This window comes from Paroedura picta, chromosome 1, assembly GCF_049243985.1.
Source record: "Paroedura picta isolate Pp20150507F chromosome 1, Ppicta_v3.0, whole genome shotgun sequence".
Lineage (NCBI taxonomy): Eukaryota > Metazoa > Chordata > Lepidosauria > Squamata > Gekkonidae > Paroedura > Paroedura picta.
This window is the reverse complement of record NC_135369.1, coordinates 79,744,224-79,767,940: the sequence shown is the minus strand read 5'-3', so window position 1 is coordinate 79,767,940 and position 23,717 is coordinate 79,744,224. Positions and strand designations below refer to the sequence as shown.

Sequence of the window (23,717 nt, the reverse complement as noted above, 5' to 3'; positions counted from 1 at the left end):
CCTAATGGATGGACGGCCGTACTCCCCCCCCCCCGGATACATTCGCCAGTTGTTTGGAAGCAGTGGCTGGATGGCTCAGGCAGAGTCGTCTGAAACTCAGTCCCTCCAAGACAGAGGTCCTCTGGCTGGGAAGAAGAGGACAGGACCAGGAAGCGCTCCTCCCATGCCTGGATGGTGTACAATTAATATCTGCACCAGTGGCCAGGAATCTAGGAGTGACCTTCGATGCCTCCCTTTCTATGGAGGCTCAGGTCACAAAAGTAGCCCGGACAGCTTTTTTCCTTCTTCACCAATCTCGGCTACTAGTGCTCTACCTGTCCTCAGAACACCTGGCCACTGTGATCCATGCAATGGTCATTTCCAGACCAGACTACTACGCAGGCCTACCCTTGACTTTGATCCGGAAGTTACAACTGGTACAAAATGCGGCTGCTAGGGTCCTCACTAGGACATCTTGGAGGGCCTATATTCAGCCAGTACTTGGTCATCTGCATTGACTACCAGTCTGTTTCTGGGTCAGGTTAAAGGTATTGTTATTAACCTTTAAGGCCATACGCAGCATGGGTCCTGCCTACCTGCGGGACCGCTTGGTTGCTTATTCCCCCCGCAGGGCTCTTTGCTCTGCATGTATGAATTTACTGGTTGTCCCAGGCCACTGGGATATTTGCCTGGCCTCGACCTGGGCCAGGACCTTTTCAGTCCTGGCCCCAACCTGGTGGAATGAGATCCCGGAAGAGCTGAGGGACCTGACGGAATTACCAGCTTTCCGCAGGGCCTGCAATATGGAGCTCTTCCACCAGGCATATGGTTGAGGCCAGGGTAGAGCCTCAGGTTTCATCCTTGGATCCCCAAGATCCATCAGTCCAGTTCCCTCTCATGGAATTGACGGTACAACCTCTGACTGAACAAGGTGGGGCAGTCTTCAAGCAAAGGTTGGATGCACACTTTTCTTGGATGCTTTAGGATGCTTAGGGCTGATCCTGCGTTGAGCAAGGGGTTGGACTAGATGGCCTGTATGGCCCCTTCCAACTCTATGATTCTATGATTCTATAGAAGTTTTAGAATGCCATCGTTGTTTATATCATTGTAAAATGGGAATTATGGGGCTTTATTGTAATTTTAATGTTTTATTGTGAACCGCCGTGAGTTTTATTGTGAACCGTCGGCAGTATACAAATCTATAAATACGTACGTACGTACATACATACATACATACTAAAATAAATAAATAAATGAGACCTTCCTGATAATAACCAATAAATTTGGATATCCAGTGATAGATCTATTTGCCAGCAACATCAACTATCAGACCCAAGGTTCTGCCCCAAGGTCTTTCATCCCAAAGCAGAAATGGTAGGCGCACACACAGCAATTTGGCCCAAAAGTATACTATATACTTTTCCACCACTACTAGTTATAAGACTACTGAAAAGGACAGAAGATGTTGAATAAAATTGGAGAAACGGCCGCTCCTTGTGGGACTCCACAAGTGACTTGTTGGTGGGTTGATGGGTCTCTTCTATTACTACCCTTTGTCCGCAACCCTGGAGGAAGGAGATCAGCCACTGAAGGGGTCTTTCCCGCATTCCGGCATTGGTGAGGCAGTGAGCTAGAAGCTCATGTTCGATTGTGTTGAACACTGCTGAGAGATCTAGTAATATCAGCAAGCTGACCTGCCTTGGTCCAGCTGGCGATGGAGGTCATCCGTCAGGGCAACTAGTGGTGTGTCTATCCCATGGCCAGGCCGGAAACCTGACTGAGATGGGTCCAGGACTGAAGCTTTTTCCAGGAATATTCCAGGAATATTTGATCTGCAATAGCCCTTTGCACCATTTTCCTTAGAAACGCTAAGTGCAAGATGGGTCCATAGTTGTTAGGCTCTCGCAAGTCTATATATGTTTTTTTTTCAGTAGCAGGCGCTAACACTGCATCTTTTAGTCCCTCTGGGAATTCTCCCATTGTGAGAAATGTTCCAGTGTTCCAACAGCTGCACTGGCTCCCGGTTAAATTCTGGGTAAGGTTTAAGGCAGTGGTCCCCAACCCACGGGCCGGGCCGCGAAGGCCTTGGCGCCGGGCCGCGGCTCCTTCTTCCCTCCCCCCCCCGAAGCAAGAAGCTCGCCAGGCCGCGAGCAAATCGGCCGCCAAAGCGGCTGATTAGCTCGCGGCCCGGCAAGGTTCTTGTTTCGGGAGGGGAGGGAAGAGAAGCTTGCGGAGTTGCAAGCTAATCGGCCGCTTTAGCGGCCGATTTGCTGGTGACCCGGAGGGACCAGGAGGGGGAGCCACGGCCGCCGGTCCCTCCGGCGGCCTGAACCTGATCTGGGGTACAAATGGCTACCAATGCAGCTGCCTCAGTACCAGCTGGATATGGGCCCTCCAAGGTGTTCCATGCACCAGCTGCAATTTTCAGGGCAGGACAAGGAAAGGCCCATGTATACCAAGAGGTGACCGTGACATCGATCACTGTGGCCAGGTGTTCCAGAGACAGGTAGGGATCTAGTAGCCTCTCCTGCCAGATGGGCTACTCATGACCTGCACCTCCATAGAAAGTGAGGTGTCAACGATTACACCCAGGTTCCTGGCTCCGGAAGAAGTTGCACTCCTGCCAGATTGGGCAAAACACACTTTCTGGCTTGTCCCCTTCCTTCCCAGACACAAAACCTCCATCTTGGAGGGGTTGAGTTTCAGGCTCAAGTCATCAAGCTTTATTCTAATGGTATTTGCTAACTCTGCTCTGAACAAGATCTTTAACGTTAATCTGGATCTTGAATTGGTCTCAGAAACAAAGTGGCAGACAATGTAGGTATTTTCAGATAGCCTACATTGTGGCAAAAAAACCCCTCAGGGCCTTTTGTTGTTGTTGTTAGGTGCAAAGTAGTGTCCGACCCATTGCGAATCATGTCTTAAATTGCAGAACTTCTATAGAAACTTCTCCCTCTTTACCCTACTCATTACCTTTCAAAAATAAGTTTTATTCTCTGCTGCCACTAGCAGGCCATTATATAATTGCAGCCAAGGGGGAGCCCCAGCCATGGCAGCCACTGGAGAGCACCAAAGGTGAGGCAGCAGCAGAGTGGCAGAGCAGCCCCTGAGGCAGCAGCCAGGGAGGACAAGGAGGAGCCGTGGCCCGGTACCGACTGATCCATGGACTGGCACCGGTCCCCGGACCGGGGGTTGGGGACCACTGCAATACAGTATTCTAACCACGTTACAAAAGCATGAATCATTGTGGCAGCTGAGTCTAAAAAGAGTGAGAATTGGTGAATCAACTGACACAAGGCATTCATGGCCAATACAACAATCTGCTTTTCACACAGCAAAGATGCTATAGGGACTTTCAGAGAAAGGAAAGTGGAAATAGTCGGGCAAAGAAAATGAGATTTCCCCAAACACAAATCATTGAGGGTTCCAACTCATATTTCTAGATTTCTATCATTAAAGTTGAAAATACAATATAGTGCAAAAGATAATGTTCAAAGTACATGTTATTTATTTTTAATTATTTTAGTTCGCCTCATACAAAACTGAATTGTCCCATTGCCGGAATTCATAAGATAAAGCCAGAAGTACAGAGGCAGGTAAGTTGATGGCTGAGTTCAGTTTCTGCATAATTCTTGAGCTGTTACTTGTAACCATTTCTATAATTAGAGACAAAGCCCATTGCACCCAGAAAGGCAATGGGCACTAGCATATGCACCTGCACAGTGGAATTCTTGGGTCCCTTGCATCTGGGAGCAGATCCTTGGCCCATCAGAGTCAGCACTGGCTACTCAAACTGGCAGCAGTTCTCCTCCAGGGTGTCAAGCAGAAGTCTTTCAGACCCCCCCCCCCCACACACACACACACACTACCTGATCCTTTGAACTGGATATGCCAAAGAGTGAATCTGGGACCCTCTGCATGCCAACCAGAAGCTCTTACACTGAGGAAGGACCAGCCCTCCACCCCCAGCAGGCAGGAGGTGGTGTGTGGAGGGAAGTAGGTCAGTCGGGCAATCTGAACTGCCAGAAACTGTGCTGCACCTGCAGTGCTGCAGAGCATGGCTGGCTGACCTCTCCCTGCATCCTGGTTGGCAGGAAGCCTAATTCAGACCACAGGTGCCCAGCCAGGCACTGTGGAGTACGGACAGCCCACATCCCCCCCCCAGTAGGCAGGAGACCTAATTGGGACATCAGAGACCCACTAGGGCTGGGACTGTACCCGTGTTATCTTAGAGTGTGGCCTGCCTGCTTCTTGGTGGACAAGAAGCCTAATTGAGACCACAACGGCTCAGCCAGGGGATACAAGCTACTAGGACCGGTGCTGAACCCATGGTGCAACAGAGCACAGCCAGCCCGCCTGCCTCCCCCCACTCCCCAGCTGGCAGGAGGCATAATCAAGACTATGGAAGCCAAGTTAGGTGAGCTATGTCACTAGGGTGCTGCATTTATGGTGCCATAAATGGTCAGTCCACCACTACCACCCTGCTCCCCGGAAAATGGTCATGGAAAATGGTCAGTCCACCACCACCACCCTGCTCCCCAGGGGGTGGGAGGGCTAACTGAGACTGAGGTTGCTCAGCCAGAGAAGCTGGCCCACCAGAGTGAGTGCTGGTGGCCAGCTCATTTCTCTCCACTATTCAGCTGGTTGGAGGACTAACTGAGAATCACGGCCCAAGATGGGAAAGCTGGGTTGTTAGGGCCCGCACTGTTCTATGGCACTGCAGGGTGTGACTGGCCAGCGGGGGAGTACCCTCTGCCTGTTGGGGGTATATCCCCCACTGAGGGCCAGTGGGGGTGAGTTTTAGCTTGTTTGTTGTCAAGGACACAAACCAAATATTAGTAGGGGAAAGATATTTTAAGACTAGAAAATGCTTCCTATAATGTCATATTATACTCAGGAATACAATTGTCTTGGAACTCCATTATGTATTGTATTGCATTGCATTGCAGTGGTCCCCAACCCCCAGCCTCAGAGGCTGCCCTGCCACTCTGCCACCGGCTCATCTTTGGTGCTCTCCGGCGGCTGCCATGGCTGGGTTTCCCCCTCGGCGTGGCACTGCACAGCTGCTGCTGGCAGCACCCCCAGCGGGCGGCGGGAAGTCAGGGGCATCAGCAGGAAAGCAAGTGGAGCAGGGGCTCAGGTGGCGGCGATGTCCCTCGACAAAAGACTACCCCCCCCCCGGGCCTCAATAAAATTGTCAAGCATTGATCGGTCCCTGGTGATAAACAGGTTGGGGACCACTGTTGTATTGTATTGTATTCCGGATCATGCCTGAACGTTGTGGGTACCTGTGCAAGAAGGAAAAAAGACCCTCAAATCCTCAGCAGGATTGTGTAGCTGGTAAAGCTCCCCCACTCCTTCTTTCTTTGCTACCTGTGTTCTGGAAAATAGTCTTCTGATTAGAATAAAATGAAATTTAACATTTAGCACAATGAAAGTCACATAGATGGAATAATGTGGAGAAAATGCTAAATGTTTTGGAAAATCCAATTCTTCTCACAAGAATGTATGACAATTGAAAAAAATAATAACTTGGAAAAATAAATGTGTTTTGGGGGGTGTTGTCTTATATTTCAATTCAATTCAACACCTTTATTGGCATAATCAAAGCAAAACATCTGTATAAAATACCAGGTAATTCAGATTCCAGACCGCTTGGAGAAAACCTCATGGAGGAATTTTGCGATGCCTTTGGTTACTTGAGGATTGTGATCCAGTAAAAGAAAATGCACTGCTGTCGAGGGACCGTAAATCTTGCACGCCCACAGGAGAGGATATATGTACCGTTCTCTGAGATAGTTGTGTTGCTCACAGAAGAGGAGAACGTGTTCCATTGACTCATCTTATATTATGATGAGCATAATAGTTTTCCAGCCAAGGTTTTAAGCTTGTTTTACATACCAATTATTTCCTCAAAATGATATCTTTTAACTAATACCGATATAAGACAAGTGAGATACCCGAAGGCATTTAATTTCCATTTCCCGCACTATTTCCTCTTATCTTTCTATTAAAGTGCCTATAGCCTGTTCCCTTTTCCTGCTTCATTATGTCCTGCCTCCCTACCTTAAACTGCCTCCCCATCTTCAGCTTTATTTCCTCCTTACCCCTACAATCTCTACCCAACAAAACCATGGCCCAGTTACATGGTGCTAGCTGCCAAGCACCATTTAGAACCCACAAGGGCTTGAAAGGCGTGCCTTATTTCCCTGTATATTTTTCTTTTTATTCTTGCAACCCCCATATGCTTTCTCCTTTCCCTGTCTCCTTCACTCCTTCTCACTGATCCATCAATCTGTCTTCTACCTGCCCCCATCTAATCTATATTATTTATTTGAATTTATTATTTATTTGAATATACCTCCATCTTTCTCCACAATGGGGAACAAAAGCAGCTTTACATCATTGTCCTCTCCTCTATTTTATCCTTATAAAAATCCTGGGAATTGGGTTAGGCTGAAGTTTTTCTGAGTTTCCACAGTAAAATGACAATTTGAAACTGGTTCTCCCAGATATTAGTCTGAAGCTCTAACTACACCAACAGTGGGGTCGCTGCTGTTGAATAGTAGTATACGCACAGCTGTGAGTTGTACAAGTAATGTGTATCAAGCCACCTGATGGTTGCTGCCTGTTCTAGCCCCAATAATTCCTCCTCCTAGAAAGGGCTTTGCCCTTCCCCCAACTTTTACTGAAAGAAACCAATACTTGAAACTTGGCAATACTGTTGTAGTTGCCTATCAATAGCTACCGAGGGCAACTGTTTCTTAAAGCTGCAAACATTTATCATTAAGGGAAATACCCCCCCCCCTCCGCTGCATTTTAAGATGTAAGGTTTTTCTGCAATCTTATTTGTTCATAGCTTCTGTCTCCAATATCCACAGATTTGGCCATGTTGAAAATTAGATATATCTATAGCATTAGGCAATTACAGTTATTTTATACTGCAGACATGTACTATCTCAGATAACTATGTGCAAGCTTTCAAGTTCCTCAGAACTCTTAATCAGGACACATGTTAAAAAGTAAAAAACAGAGAGAAAGCTGATTTTTCAGATCACCATCATCTTAAGACCTTCACATGTCAGGATATGATGCAACTTCTGGCAAGCCAAGATTCAGGTTTCTGCAGGCCAGGGATCATTACAGATATTATATGGACTCGGTTCTTGACCTTTGGGCTTTTACTTTTGAACCAGCATGCCTGTGAACAACTTGTCCTTTAAGAGTCTGTGCAGCACTCAATTGGGGAGGGGCAGTTTGCCATTGGGTCAGTGAGACCTTTTCTGCCTGACGGAAAAAGGCTGGCCCGGGGCTTCTCTGGCAGCAGGGCTGATCCCCACAAGATGTTGGCACCAGCCCAGCCCTGGCCCAAATCAGGCCCTCCATTACCTCACGGTAAGGGAACATGGATATTTCTGCATTCCCTTTTTCACCCTGGAGGCCAGTGGGGCCTATCCCAAGGCAGGTCCATGTGGATGGGGAAAAGTTGGTCTTTCCAGGCCTGGCTCCTTCCCTGCTTACAGAGTCCTTGAAGGAAAAAAACCTGCCGCAGTCGGTTCTGCAGCACTTTACGGTGGTGCAGAGTCAACTGAGGCATGTTTTCATGAAGGTAGGATTACATTGTAACGCAATCCCACCTATGTGAAAATACCACACACACACCACTACAAAGTGCAGCAGAACCTCTCCACCCCAGCTGCCTCATGTGGAGGCAGTAATCCAGGGCAGACTGGGCCCAAAGGAGAAAATCTTCCCCTGTCTGGACCTGGGAAGGTCCAAACTGCCAGCGGCCCAGTGCGACCACTGCCATTTAGAATGGGTCTGAGTGTTGCAAAGGTAGATCTTTTAATCACCTGTCCTGTACCCAACTGATCAGCAGTGGTTAGGTGGAGCCATGGAATCATGGCCCTTTAACATCCAACCTGATGGCCAGCCAATAGGTGGCGGATGGGTAGCAGAGTTACTGGGAGCCTCAAGGATCTAGTCTTTTAAATGCCAGTCTGACACCCAGCTGGTTGTCACTACGGATCCCAGAGGGTTCTCAAAAACACTGCCTTTAAAATGAAGCAGGAACAAGTAATTGAGAAGACATGGATTCCCTGTTTCTGAATTGAGGAAAAGAGGAGGAGAGACGAGGGAAAGGCTGTTTATCCTAAACTCTATTACTTCCAAAGCCAGCAGGGCAAACAGGTGCAATAAGAGAGTCGAAGAAAAGGACTGTTATCTATCTTTCCTCCACACAGTGTTAATGCATACTTTCATCTTCCCCTAGAGCCAACCTTTGAGAAGTCTGTCACAGTTCAAGTAGGAGATTAGGAGACTTATATTTATTTAAGGACTAGGGGCAAAGCCCCTTGTATCCAGGAATACAATGGACGCTAAACCACCCATCCCCTGTGGTCAGGCAGGCCAACCAAGGCCTGGAAAGGCGTTGGCAGGCCTGTGGGAGGGAGGCACTGGCAGCCAGTCCCCCCCCACCCCCAAAAGGCCCGTCGAGGCTGCAAAATTGCTGTGGCAGGGGACGACAGCTTATAGAAATATTTTAACAAATTATGAACCAAGGAGATGAGGATGTCCATAACATAAGCAGATCTTTTCATCACAAATTTATCTGATTTGCATAACACAGCAGCTAAAATATTGTTATACCATTTACTACCATGATGAACCACATAGAACTTCAGCAAGACTCCTAGTGGAATTATCTCCTGCTTTTTGTTTGAAATTGGGGTGTCAATGCTGCTCTGCTGTTAAACTCATGCTTTTTGTGAAAAGAATCTTCTCTCCCTTTTCTGCTGGGAAGTTCTGATTGCTGTATCTTTAGTTCTCCCTCACTTTCTAAAAATGAGGAGAAATTTGGTGCAGCTTGATGGCCAGCAGAGTCACTGGTCCTTGTTCTATCATCATAGTCCTCAAAATCAATTAGTCTGCGCTTTTTCCTGCATTTTCTGATATGGCAAAGTTGGAAAGGAAAGCTATGCGGAGGCCATATTTAGGAAGTCATTCAAATATAGAGCGACCAGGCAGGCAAGCAAAAACTATGCTGGCAGAGCCATTGCAAGTATCCCTTCCTTGTCTTAACTCTTTCTGTTTAGTTGCCTAATTCCAACAGATATAAGCATATGAGTAAAATGTGCAACATCAGTTATATTTGTAGAATTGAAGTCTGTTCTCTGTCTCAGGTAGTCTGTTGACAAAATAAAATAGATTTTTTTAAATCCTTTCTAGACGTTTGAGGATTTGGAGCGCTACATAACTGTAAACGTTGAGTTAAACTGTTTTTTGTGGTATGTGTATATTTTCAAGCCAACTAATCAAAGGTATGAAGATTTAATATTATATAGTGGGGGAAGTATGTGTAATCATGTGCAGTTGCTTTTTGTATTTGAGACTAAACTGTTAAATCCAGTTATTTTGGACTGGTCATTCTCCAGTTGTAAAGCATTTTATATTCCTAAATGCAGTTTAAATTTAATGTGTGAATAAGTATAATGTTTATAAATTAGATCTGTATACCAAAAAAATAATAATGCTATAATGATTTAATCTTAAAATACAATTACCGTAACCAGTTTTGTTTTAATTCTTTGTGTAGCTGATGTTACTTAGTTTCATATACAGTGTGTTTTCCCCTGTCTACAGAAAGCATGCATTTTAACTTCAATAACTTAGACTACTGTAATTTTGTTCCTACTCAGAAAAATAGAAATTTTAGGATGGGTGATTCCCACCATTCAGTCAAGGAATCCAATGGTATATAAATGAAGTAAATAAATAATGAATATAGCTATAGATGGGGGAACAAATAAAAGGCATTTGCTTGATGAGTGGGAAGAACAGAAGGAAAGAGAAAGTTGGAGATTTGGGGGATATTAGGAGGAGGAAAACAGGAAATCATATGGGGAGAGGGATGCAGGGGAAAGTAAGATTCCTCCCCACAGGTCCTGGAGTGGGAAGCCTAGAGGTGCCTCATGAAATGATCAGGACTATCCCAAAACACACAATCTCACCATACGTAACAGAAACCAATCCCCCCAACTAAAGACAGAACCAGGATCTGAGGGAACAGGATACAATTTCAGGATAGTTTGAACCCTCACCACCCTTGATGAAGGGTGCCAAAACAACAGCCAATTGGATATTAGACTGTGAGGCACTTGCGAGCCATTTTGCAAATAAAATCTTGACTCTCTGCCACAACCTTTCTCCAGTTTTAGCCACAGAAAACAATCTAAAGGCCCCTTGGCCACCTTTGGAGAGAACACTGAGTTACTTCAGATGACTCTCACTACCTGAAGTGGGCAGAATGCTAAAAGCAGTGAGGCCAACCACTTGCCCACTAGAGCCATGCCCATTGTGGCTCCTAAAAACAACAGACATAAGAATAGCCCCCCCCTCCAGGAAATAATCAACCTCTCCCTCTCAACAGGAGAATTCCCTGAAGGATTAAAAGAGACAGTGGTACGCTCATTGCTCAAAAAGCGATCTCTGTATCTGCAGGAGCTTGACAACTACCACCCAGTCTCGCACGTAGCGTTTCTGGGGAACTTGGTTGAAAGGGCTGAGGAAACGTCAACCTTTGACCCATTTCAATCCAGTTTCCGACTGGGCCCTGGGGTAGAGACAGCACTAGTCACCCTGATGGACGACCTTCGCCATCAGCTGGACCACGGCAGGTCAGCGCTGCTTGTACTATTAGAACTGTCAGTAGCGTTTGATAGTCGATCATGAGCTCCTAGCTCACCGCCTCACTGATGCCAGGATACAAGGGACAGCCCTCAAATGGCTGATCTCCTTCCTCCAGAGTCATGGACAGAGGGTAGAAATGGGAGAGAGAGTATCCAACCATTACCAGCTCACATGTGGAGTCCTTTCTCCTATTTTATTTAATATCTTCATGTGCCCTCTTGCTCAGCTGATGTGGAAGTTTGGGCTGGTTTGCCAGCAATATGCGGTGACACCCAGCTCTTCCTCCTGGTGGATGACCACCCTGACTCTCCCCCAGATGTCCCTGCCTACCCATGCCAGTAACTGTTTCTCAATGATGACAGAGATATTGGCTGCCATATGTATCTCTTGACATAGTAATAAAGACGTTGCTAAAGGAAGATAGGGAAATGGCAGAGAAGCTCAGTGATTCTTGCTTCCATGTTCACTGTGGAAAGAGTACATGTACCCATTCCATAGCTACTATTTTCAGGAAAGAAATCTGAAGAACTGAGCCAAATTTAGGTGAAGTTCTAGACCTATTGGGAAAATTATTGGGACACCATTGACCGGGGGGGGGGGGGGGTTGATTAAAAATTTGGTCTATATGGAGCAACAAAAATTTTCATAGAACGCATAGAACACAAAAATAGTATTGTAATATATATATATATTAATTTCAACATAAGTACATTTTGCCAGGTGCCCCCAGATATCCGTCCAAAAGTGGGACAATCTGGTCATAGAATCATAGAATCATAGAGTTAGAAGGGGCCATACAGGCCATCTAGTCCAACCCCCCTGCTCAACACAGGATCAGCCCTAAGCATCCTAAAGCATCCAAGAAAAGTATGTATCCAACCTTTGCTTGAAGACTGCAAGTGAGGGGGAGCTCACCACCTCCTTAGGCAGCCTATTCCACTGCTGAACTACTCTGACTGTGAAATTTTTTTCCTGATATCTAGCCTATATCATTGTACTTGTAGTTTAAACCCATTACTGCGTGTCCTTTCCTCTGCAGCCAACGGGAACAGCATCCTGCCCTCCTCCAAATGACAACCTTTCAAATACTTAAAGAGGGCTATCATGTCCCCTCTCAAACTCCTTTTCTCCAGGCTGAACATTCCCAAGTCCCTCAACCTATCTTCATAGGGCTTGGTCCCTTGGCCCCAGATCATCCTCGTCGCTCTCCTCTGTACCCTTTCAATGTTAACTACGTCCTTCTTGAAGTGAGGCCTCCAGAACTGCACACAGTATTCCAGGTGTGGTCTGACCAGTGCCGTATACAATGGGACTATGACATCTTGTGATTTTGATGTGATGCCCCTGTTGATACAGCCCAAAATGGCATTTGCCTTTTTTACCGCTGCATCACACTGCCTGCTCATGTTTAGTTTACAATCCACAAGTACCCCAAGGTCTCGTTCACACCCAGTATTACCTAGAAGCGTATCCCCTATCCAGGAGGCATGTTTTTCATTTTCCTGACACAGATGCAGAACTTTACACTTACCTTTATTAAATTGCATTGTGTTCTCATTTGCCCATTTTTCCATTGTGTTCAGATCTTGTTGAACTCTGTCTCTATCTTCTGGAGTATTTGCCAGTCCTCCCAATTTGGTGCCATCTGCAAACTTGATGAGTAGTCTTTCCACCCCCTCATCTAGATCATTAATAAATATGTTAAAAAGTACCGGACCGAGCACCGAGCCCTGAGGTACCCCGCTACTCACCTCCCTCCAGTCTGATGAAACACCATTGACAACAACTCTTTGAGTGTGGTTCTCTAACCAATTCCCTATCCACCTAAGTATCTGAAAATCCAGATTGCAGTCCTTCAATTTATCCATCAGAACGTCATGGGGAACCTTATCAAAAGCTTTACTAAAATCCAAGTAAATGACTTCTTTGGATCACCAAATTGTCCTCCAGATGTTTGCAGATTGCTCCCTTTAATATCTGCTCCATTGTCTTACCCACAACAGAGGTCACACTCACTGGTCTGTAGTTTCCTGGGTCATCCTTCCTCCCTTTTTTGAAGATTGGAATAATGTTTGCTCTCTTCCAGTCCTCCGGGACATCTCCAGTCCTTAAAGAGGTCCCAATGATGATGGACAAGGGTTGTGCAAGTTCTCTGGAAAGTTCTTTGAGCACTCTCGGGTGTATTTCATCCAGCCCAGGGGATTTGAACTCATCCAGTGCAGCTAAATGCCTCTCAACAACCTCTCTGTCCATGTCAACCTGCCACCCAGACGCTATCTCTTGGCTACTGCCATCTCTATATATGCCTAAACCCTTTGACCTGTGGGAAAAAACAGATGTAAAATAGGCGCTGAGCCTTTCTGCTTTCTCTGCATCCTCCGTTAGAGTTTGTCCATCCGCACCCAACAGTGAGCCTATTGCCTCCTTTACTTTACGTTTGCTCCTCATATAACTGAAAAATCTTTTCTTGTTACAGTGGGCTTCCCTGGCTAATCTTAGCTCACTCTCAGCTTTGGCCTTTCTGATGATTGATCTACAGTGCCTAGTAACCTGTAGGTACTCTTCTTTAGAGCTCTGTCCTTCCCTCCATTTCCCTTTTCTTTCTTAGTTACTCTTGAAGTTCTCTGTTCATCCAAGTAGGCTTCTTAGAGCTCCTGCAGTGTTTTCATCTTTCTGGGATAGTCATTGATTGAGCATGCAATAGCTCTTGTTTGAGTAGCGCCCACCCTTCACATGCTCCCTTCCCTTCCAGCATTCTCGTCCATGGTATGACACTCATCATGTCTCTGAGTTTATTAAAGTTTGCCCTACGAAAATCCAACATCCGCGTCTGGCTACAAGATTCCTTGCCCCCCCCCATCTCAAAAGGAATTCTATGAGGACATGGTCACTTCCCCCTAGGGTCCCCACCTCCTTCACCTCATCCACCAACTCTTGCCTGTTGGTCAGTATTAAGTCCAGTATGGCTGAATCTCTTGTAGGTTTATCTACCATTTTATAAATGAAATTGTCAGCCAGGCAGGTCAGAAAGTTGCATGACTGAGGACACTTTGCAGAGTTTGTTTCCCAGCACACATCTGGAAAATTGAAGTCACCCATGATGACAAGGTCCTGATGCTTGGATATTTTCTTAAGCTGCTCACAAAGAGCAGCATCCACATCCTCTCGTTGGTCAGGCGGTCGGTAGCAGACACCAACCACCACACTGTTTGTTTTCCCCTCACTTATTTTCACCCAGATGCTTTCCACTGTAGATATGCTCTCCTTCACTAGAATTTCCTGACAGGTAAGCCCTTTCCTCACATACAGTGCCACTCCTCCACCTCTTTGATCTATTCTGTTTTTTCTAAACAGTTCATATCCATCCACTATTACATTCCAGTCAGGAGAATCATTCCACCAAGTTTCTGTGATGCCTGCTAGATCATACCTTTCCATCAGCATAAGAAGTTCCAGCTCTTCCTGCTTATTGCCCATGCTTTGGGTGTTATATAAAGGCATCTGAATCCTTTTACTTTTGGTTCCCTATGAGCTGGCCTTCCTGGTTGGGCTGCCCCTGATCGGTCTCCTTCCTTACACTCCCTATGTTGAACGTCTCCTTCCCCTTGTGGCTTCAGTTTAAAGCTCTCCTGATGAATCTCCCCAGGTTCCTGCCAAACACATTCTTCCCCATCTTCGATAAGTGCAGTCCATCAGGTGCTAGTAGGCCTTCCTGAAGAAAGCCTAGCCCATGGTCCCAGAAACCAAATCTCTCCTGCCGGCACCAACTACGGCACCAATTCACCTCCATTATCTTCCTCTCCTGATGTATTCCTCTTCCCTTGATAGGCAAGATTGAAGAGAATACCACTTGTGCCCCAATTTGCTATTGACCTTAGTCAATAGCAATGCTTGAAATCTATGATGTTACAGAGAACTTGTCTTCTGAGCAGGGGACCCCTAGATGGAAACCCAAAGTCTCCAAAGAATTCTTTCAGAGTCTTCCAGAGGCCAAGTGGATAGCTCCATTCTAAAAAATTTTTGAAAAGATTTCAAAGTAGCAGGATCTCCCACAGTTTTTCTGTCCTAGTCCCCAGTTGCAGCCATTCCTCCTCCCCTGGGACATTGGAAATTTCCCCATTTTTTATTTTCACTTTCATATTATATTCTGTTAGAACAATACACATAAGTTTGTTTGTTTTTTTGGACTTCAGCCTTTTAGACGAGTAGGTCTCTATCCTATTCTGTTGCTGGATAGAGGTCATGTTGAGAATTCTCGTATTGATTATTTGTGTATCAGTAATGAATATCCCAAGAGATTATTAAACAATTAAAATACTCATGCTATGAATATCCCTGGAATAAAATTGATCACTTATGGGTTGATATAAAATATATTTTACCTTTTTTTTTGTTAACTAAAATAAATATTTAAATTTTGCCTTGTAGCATTTCCAGAAATACCCAGGTAAATTTTTTCTATATAATCTGAATGTGTATTTACTTTGTTTTAAGATGTTTCTTTTATGTAAGTGCATGCTTCTCAATGAAAACAGGATCAAGGTTTAACTTCCAGCTCAACTTTTTGTTTTCATTTCTCTTTTTTCCCTGGCTTCACATGGGCCATACACAGATAATACTGTTGGCAGATTGAATGACACTGCTTTGATAGACTTTAGATATATCAAATATATATCCACCTTTAGTATCAGGCATTGTTATTTACCCATATTCTTTTTTTGTTAGGATCTTTGTATTATCAAATAAACGAACATACTATTAAATATAGAGGCATTGGTTTTATCTTTGACATCAGAGCTATAATTTTCAGAGAGATTGCTAGCAATATTTTATATTATATTTATATTCAAACATGTATGTTATTTAATTATATTTGCCCACATTCAACAAGATGTTATTTTCTTGAATAACTAGAGACCCATGTCATTTTCTGAAGCAAAAATGAAAATACACAGTAAATCACATCACAGTAAATAAAAAGTAAGATGGAACCTTTGTAGGCAGTAAGAACATAAATCAAAGCAGATTAGTGAACAAAATGGCTTTAATCATCAGCTTCCTCAAAAAGACAAGTCAAAAGAGAAGTCAAAGTCAAATTTGCAGTGGTTACAGGCTGAAGTTTTATGAATTCTTCCTTAGTGCCAATTGACTACAATAAAACAAAGTAAACAAGCCATAATGCCTGTTTTTTACAAAGTAATGAAACAGCAATCATATACAATATACAAAGAGGTTATAACTCACTAATCAGGCTTACAAGAGTTCTACAGCCAAACAACAGTCCCAACATTCTGAGCCTACATTCCTGAAAGGGTCAGAGCACTGGGACCATTTTTTGACTGTTGAATTCTTGTAAGCTGATCGGTGAGTTATAACCTCTTTGTATATGATTGCTGTTTCATTACTTTAGAAATGCAGACATTATGGCTTTGTTTTATCATCATCCTTATCCATGGTTCCTCTATATATCTGTGAAACAGCCTGGGGGGTGAAATGTGTCCAGCTGTCCAAGTTGGAATAGGGCTAATCAGCAAAGCTGGCTGCACCCTGATTGACCCGGCCCCTGCAGCTCCCGCCCTTCGTCTCTGGACTCTAGCCTCTTTGCTCGCAGAGGCGCTGCAGTGCCTGGAGCCAGCAGCAGGTAAGGGGAGAGGGGCCTGGGCAAAGGGTCTTGGTGGAGGGCCTTCTAAGCAGGGCCTCTTGGCTTGCTAGGCTGGGTCTGCTAACGAGGGCCTCCCGGCCTGCTGACTATCTGCTAAGGAGCTCTGTCCCAGGCCTGGTAACAAGCTGGCCAGCCCCCGCCCACCCTATTTGATTCAGCTGCGAGCTCCTCTGAAGTCCGAGCTGCCCAAAGCCACCTTAAGCTGCCTGGCCAGGGGCCAGGGAAGGGGACTCTTTCAAGGCCCATTCTTAGGAACGGGCTTTGAAGCTAGTAGTTAATAATTGTCACTGAAGAGGGATTCATAAACCTCAGCCTGTAACTGGTGCACATTTAGCTTTGACTTCTGTTTTGACTTCTCTTTTGAGGAAGTTGAAGCTATTTTGTTCATTTATCTGCTTTGAAGATTTTATGTTCCTACTGCCTACATGGGTTTTTTACAGTGGTTTTCTGAAGCAGACATTGCAAACTTATTCAGTGGATTTCCCCTCAGATATCATGTCTATATATTACTGCTTGTTGACTAGATTAATAACACCCTTGAATATGTGTGTGCTGGCTAGGTATTAATGATGTTGTCCCCAGGGAGATTCATCTGTCTCCCCCTGCTGGTGTCTTCAGTCAGCAGGTGAAGACTTTTTTGTTTCATTTGGCATATTTGCAAAGCCGTCATTATATGCTGTTAATTGTTCAATTGTTGATAATTGTTCAAAAGGTATTTTTCTGGTAAGGCATTAGAGGAGGAGTGTGTCTCTTGGCTTAAGTGCCACTCAACACTTAACACCCATTCAGGGCGGCTGTCCCATCCCTCTGAGTGCCTTCTCCTCCAACCGGCTTGCCTGTCTGTCCAGTAGCCTTCCATCCCCAACCCTGACCACCCCCTCCTCCTTCCACTTCCCTCCAAGGCTCAGAGGCTGCATATCCCTGCTGCATGAGAGCTGCCCCTGCCGGTGAGTTCCCTTCCTGGGGGCCTGCAGCCTTTCCAGTCCTGGGGGATGCGAGAGGCTATCCACAGAGTTCTTCAACCCCCCCCCCATCTAGCACCTGTTTTATTCCTAAATGCAACGGGCTTGACCCATTGTATATATATAACATTTGTAAACCCCAAAGCTGGCATTTTAAAAGTCAAATGGACACTTTACCCCCAGCAATAATGTTTAAGTTCATCATAGATTGTAAACCCTTCCCTTTTTTACTTAGCAGGATATAGTTATATGGATTTATGATCCAGAGAATGCTGAATCTTCAGAACGAAACCACACAGCAACTACGCCACCATTAGTATGTCATTTTATAATATTAAAACTGGGAATGATATGATGTGACTACTCCTGTCAAGACAAAGCTGATGTGTTTTTTTAATTAATTAGAAGGATAATTCTGTAGAAAGTTAACTTGTATAGTAGAATCACTTTGAGAGTGTGCTCTTTTATATTAAATTTGATGGCCCAAATAACAACAACCTTGGTACCAACAAGACATATGTTCAGTCTCAGCCTTACCAGGGCTGATGTTTACAGCTGAGCCCTTTGAAACTATGGCTTCAATTCATAATCTTGGACCTTGCTCCAAGATTCCACATCCCAAAGTCTGTATGTATCATGAGCAGTCCCTTTCAGAACCAACAAAGAGGCACAATCCTGTGTGCATGTTCCTTAATCTTATTCTTGCATCCCTCTAATAATCATCACCTTAGGCTCCATCACCAGTTCTCCAAGGACCATAGACATTTCAGTCTTCACTTTGACACTGTTAGCTTCCTCAGAAATGAGAACTATATCACCAGTGTCAATTCTAGAGAGGCTTCACTAGGTCCTAGACTCTCCAACAGCTTTCACACTGTAGTAGCTCACTGAATGTTCATTTCCTGGAATCCAGCTCAGAGGGCCAGCTCAAGGACACCACCCATTCAATTTCTCCAGCCACACCCCTGTATTTCATGGCCTTTGGACCAGCTCCCTGTGTGGCCAATCTCCTTATTATTACTCAGGATATCTTGGATATTCTCACAAATGCTTGACTTATATCTCAGACTACTGTGGAGACTAGTATTAAGGTACTCAGTACCTAGCATGGAACTGGAATCCTTGGAATGATTGTTGATCATAATTACTACCTTCACTATCATTCCCCATCTCACTGAGACAGCAACAAAGCCTATTATTGTGATATAGTCTTATTACTCCATAGGTGACCAGTTGGGAAGGGGTGGTATAGAAGTTACATAATTATCATCCACTTTATGATTGTCCTTAGGCCTCACCTTCACCAAACTGCCATTCCACCCAACATATAAGCTGACCCCCCCCCCACAGCCATTCCCCTTGGAAGTACATACGCCCAGAAATGTAACATGATATAACCCCACCAGCAACAGCCCACTCTGACCAGCAGGTCATAGGTGTATATAATCTGTCCAGAAAACATCCCATCCTTGATACTCTGGTGGTCTGCTTCTAGTCCTTTAGACCTCGGTCACTGCTTCAGCTGCTCATAGTGTGTGCCAGACAGATCCAGTGCCTGGAAGAGAATGACAGCTGGGACACTCTGATATCACTTCAATTTCATCTGTCACTGGTAGTGTTCTTACTACCATGGGCCATAATGGCCATAGGTCATGAGCTCCAGGCTAACAGCTAATGGCCAAGAGCTCTGTTGCTCTTGCCTTTTAGCTTGCTCTAAAGCAGTGGTTCTCAACCTTCCTAATGTTGTGACCCTTTAATACAGTTCCTCATGTTGTGGTGACCCCCAATCATTAAGTTATTATTATTATTTATTATATTTATTACTCTCCCTGGAGGAGGTGAAGACTTATGCAAGTGTTATTTCACAGAAATTAAACTGAAACTGACCATTGGAGTGAATATCCATTGTTCATGATTGTATAAAAATTGGGTTTTTATCCAGGGTTTCTCAGTTCAGTTCTGCCTCTTGTCCCACCATGCCGATCTTGTGGCAACAGTGGCGGTGCACCCCCCCCCCCCGGCCAAGCTGTCAAAGTCTCAGTTTGGTCACTTCAGCTTGATTTAGTCTAAAATCCACTTACCGTATAAACTCAAGGTATAAGCCAACCTGAATACAAGCTGAGGCACCTAATTTTACCACAAAAACTGGGGAAACATATTGACTCAAGTATAAGCCAAGGGTGGGAAATGCAGCAGCTACTAGTACATTTCAAAAATAAAAATAGATACCAATAAAATTACATTAATTGAGATATCAGTAGGTTAAATGTTTTGAATATTTATTTCATAGAATAACAGTAAACTAGCTCTGTAAGTGCAAAAGAGGATAATCCTCAGAAGGATTATCACGTGAACCTACCCTACTGTCCTCCAGTGGAGGAGCTCAGGGTAACCTAAGTGCTTAATCCATGTTCCATCATCACAAGCTGTCTCATCCAGCCTCCCCCCAACAAATACAGAAAAGTCAAGAGGATGAATAGCTGCTGGTTTTTGTACTCCGCTTTTCACTAACCAAAGGAGTTTCAAAGCAGTTTACAATCGCCTTCCCTCCCCCTCCTCATGCCAGATACCATTAGAGCAGTGGTCCCCAACCTTTTTATCAGCAGGGACCGGTCAACGCTTGACAATTTTACAGAGGCCCAGGGGGGTAGTCTTTTGCCAAGGGATGTTACCGCCGCCTGAGCCCCTGCTCCACTTGCTTTCCCGCCAGCACCCCTGAATTGCCGCCACCCACTAAGGGGCATTGCCAGCAGCAGCTGTGCAGTGCCACACTGGGGGGGGGGGGAGCCCCAGCCATGGTGGCCACTGGAGAGCACCAAAGGTGAGCCTGCGGCAGAGTGGCAGGGCAGCCCCCGAGGCAGCAGCTGGGGAGGAGGACAAGGAGGAGCCGTGGCCTGGTACCAACTGATCTACGGACTGGTACCGGTCTTCGAACCGGGGGTTGGGGACCACTGAGAGCTCTGACAGAACTGTTCTGTGAGAACAGCTCTAGAAGGAGAACCAAACAGTGCCCCCCAGGCCAGCAAACCAGAGCAGAACGGTACCTGAAGTTGGCAACCTACTACAACAAGTACAACAGCTACCAAACTGAAAAACTCGGAATTATACTCAAGTATATATGGCGTTTGTCTTTTTTGCCTGTCCATGGTATCTATAAAACTCTCCTCAAACACCACATTTCAAACAAATCAACTTTATTCCTGCATGATTTCATCATTGTCCAACTTTCACACCTATACACATTAACGGAAAACACCCCAGTATGTATTGTCTTGATTTTGGTCACCAGTGACACATCCTTATATATAAGGATTTTTTCTAGCTCTTTTATGGCTGCCTTTGGCTGCAGTCTCACTTTTGGATAACGATGAAGCCAAGGAATAGAAAATCTCGAACAATTTCCATTTTTTCATCATCAACAATAGCGTTGTATAATACCTCAGTATTACAGTATACCTTTTGTCTTCTTGATGTTCAACTGTAATCCTGTTTTGGCACTTTCTGCTTTGACTTTCCAGAGTATTTGTCTCTAGGGATGGGCACAAATGGATATACAACATCAAATGATCATGAATTTGGCCGGTTCATGCCTCCCCCCCACCCAAATCCAAGTTTGGGGAAGGCATCCCCTAAACATTGCCTGGACCTTTCATTGGGTGGGGTTTGGAGTTCAGATCATTTAATCCTAGCAGCTGAGCAAGGTGTAGCCAGTCAGCTGTTAGTTTTAAATGTCTGAACCATTTAAACTGCCTATTTCATTCCCCCCTTTCTAAGGGGGGGGGGGCAAAACTAGCTGCAAAAATGGCTGCCAAGCCTGAGAGCTGTTTCAAGCTGACAACAGACAGGTGTTCATGCCATACTGCAGCCATTTCACCAGTTGATTTTGCTTCCTCTCATTTGCAAGCTAGAGAAACTGGAAGCCTTTAAGCTGTCAGCCCAAAAAGCTGCAAGTGATTTCTGCATGCCAATGCTCTTCTCTCCTCCATAGAGAGGGAAGGCAACTGGTACTATGAAATGGTTTGCAACCAGTTTGGACTGATGGGGGAGATGGATGTGTGCTCCGCTGTCAGCCTAAAATGGCTGCAAATGATTTCAACATGCCAATGCTGCTCCCTCCCCCTTTTTAGAGAAGGCAGTTGGGGCACTGAAATGGTTTGCAGCCATTCCAGGCTATCTTCTCCATAATGTGTTGATGGTTAGGGAAGACTATTCAATACTACATTTTGGAAATGGAAAATAATTTAACATTTTACAGTGTATAAATGTATTTTGAAAATATGCAACTAATTGTTTTGACTAGTATTCAAGATCACTTAGCAAGCAGTTCTGCAATATGGGACAATCACCTGATATCAAGACACGCAGAAAAAGAATCACCTTTGTCCCAACTGCATTCCCAGAAGAGGGGTACTGTTCATTTTTGTTTTAATATTTTTTGTTTTAGTATTTTTTGTAAAAATAGTATGATTACATATAATCTGCATTTTGTAAAAGACTGATTTTTCTATTGACTGTATAATTTATTTGTAGCTTAATCCACAGTGACAATTCATACAGCTATATCTGTAACTCCTTGGATTTTAAACAAAATTCTTCATGAAAACATCTCTGATACAAGGTTTGTGTACAATTGGTTGACCTAATAAGCTCAGGGATTTTGGTAGGTTAATATAAAAATATTACTATCCTAGTTTTCTATCATTCACCATTCTTTCTTTTTGCAATAATATGTTATTTATTCATCTTCGTGTCTTCTGTGTAGCCCCATGTGGGACTGCCTCTTGGGCCTGCCAAAGAGAAGTTTTCTACATGTTTCTAGAAAGCAAAGCTGAGTGCTCCGCCTCCCATCATCATAGAAACTTCAAGCTTTGTTCCCACCCATATGATCATATGATGAAGAGGAGTAAGGAGCACTCCTCCCTCAATCCTTTTTCTGCCATCATGGAGAAACGGTGCTCTATAGTTTCTCACAAATCACCTCAGAATAACTGTAGGTCTTCTAATAGTCATACTTACCTCAGGAATATTTCTAGAATGGCTCTACTTAAGAAATGTATTGTGGAAGAAAAATGGCATAGAACTACAACCTCAAGTCATAACACAACCAAAAGTAAGGCCTGCAACCTGTTTACATCCAAGGCACAGAAGTAAATAGCTCTTCATTTAAAGGCTGCTTTATCGGAGTAGTCTCTTGGGATTCCAAGACAGGATGCCCCTCATAAACAGGCCAGAATTTCCTCTGTGGTCTCTCGACCGGTCACGCAGTCTGTTCTGCTAGCCTCAGCAGGTCAGCCACAAAGAGTTGCTCCTGAACCACCAGTGAAAAAGGCCAAAAAGAAATCTAAGCACAGGACGAGGGGAAGGGTCAGCTTCCCAGACTTCAAAACGATTGTCCAACCCAAAGTTGACCGCAGACGGCTCTGAAAAAATCTTCATCAGCCTTTGGATCACCTTGATGCCATGCAAAGTCAATGTTAGTTTCCCCAAAACAGAGTCAGGATTTTCTTTGATATCAGTTACCTTCAATACCTCAACCTCAATCCCTGGGGGGATAGGTGGATGCTCACCATTGGCTTCTTCACCAGGACACAGATTTAGTTTGCTTTGATGCCACAGTTTAGCTACTTGACGTCAACATCAATCTTCTGATGGGAATGCTCACCATTTCCACAGGCCTTGCACCCCATAATCATCAATAGTCTCCAGAGACAATTAGTCCTTAGATGGCAATATTGTAGGGTTGATTCCTTTGGCTCAGAAGGCACCAGCTGACAGACCAGTATCCAGCATATTGATCAATGGACCTCATGTCTCACTGGAGCCTACGTCTACTGTTGTTTGCTCCACAATAGACCCAGGCAGATCCATCCTCCTAGCCACTCACCATCCTCCACACAATCAAGAGTGGCAGACAGTCTGAGAGCAAAGCATGTACAACACCCTACACTGCATAGGACTCAGATAATGGGTCAGGCTACATTTCCATATCCAGATAAGGTTGTTGGGGACTCAAGCCCAGTGTCCCTGATAGAAAACCATAGGCTATATTTGTAGCAATTCATCCATATGTTAAGAGCTCTTAATATTAAATATACTCCAGAACCAAAAAGGTCAACCCAATTATGAGTATATTATATTCAACTGATTCAGGACCCATGCATTTCCAATAGTAAAACAGAACCTAGTTATAACTTCTTCAGAATGTGCAAAGCCATCTTCCACCCAGTCATTCACCAGAAAGATGTACAGTCCTTACAGGTTTAGGGAACAAGATGAAAAGCTCCTATTTCAACACCCGTTTGCAAATTAATTAGTAACTAAGTTCTTCCTGCTAAGCAGGAAGCTGATATCTATTTAACTCCAGAGATTCAGCTGTCCCCCAGACACAAAAGCACACATTGAAGACCTCCACTATGAAGGGAAGT

General features: G+C 44.6%; 1 protein-coding gene across 1 annotated transcript in view; it reads left to right on the top strand.

Moving 5' to 3' along the window:
* LOC143840978 (cation channel sperm-associated auxiliary subunit epsilon-like) overlaps window positions 1–23,717 on the top strand; it is a 156,619-nt gene that overhangs the window by 37,033 nt on the left and 95,869 nt on the right. Inside the window, exons 5-9 of the mRNA XM_077344486.1 lie at window positions 3,506–3,575; window positions 9,208–9,299; window positions 15,097–15,115; window positions 17,528–17,608; window positions 21,593–21,699. Of these exons, the coding sequence (XP_077200601.1) occupies window positions 21,626–21,699 (74 nt within the window). The 5' untranslated portion in view covers window positions 3,506–3,575; window positions 9,208–9,299; window positions 15,097–15,115; window positions 17,528–17,608; window positions 21,593–21,625. The remainder of the gene's footprint in view (window positions 1–3,505; window positions 3,576–9,207; window positions 9,300–15,096; window positions 15,116–17,527; window positions 17,609–21,592; window positions 21,700–23,717) is intronic.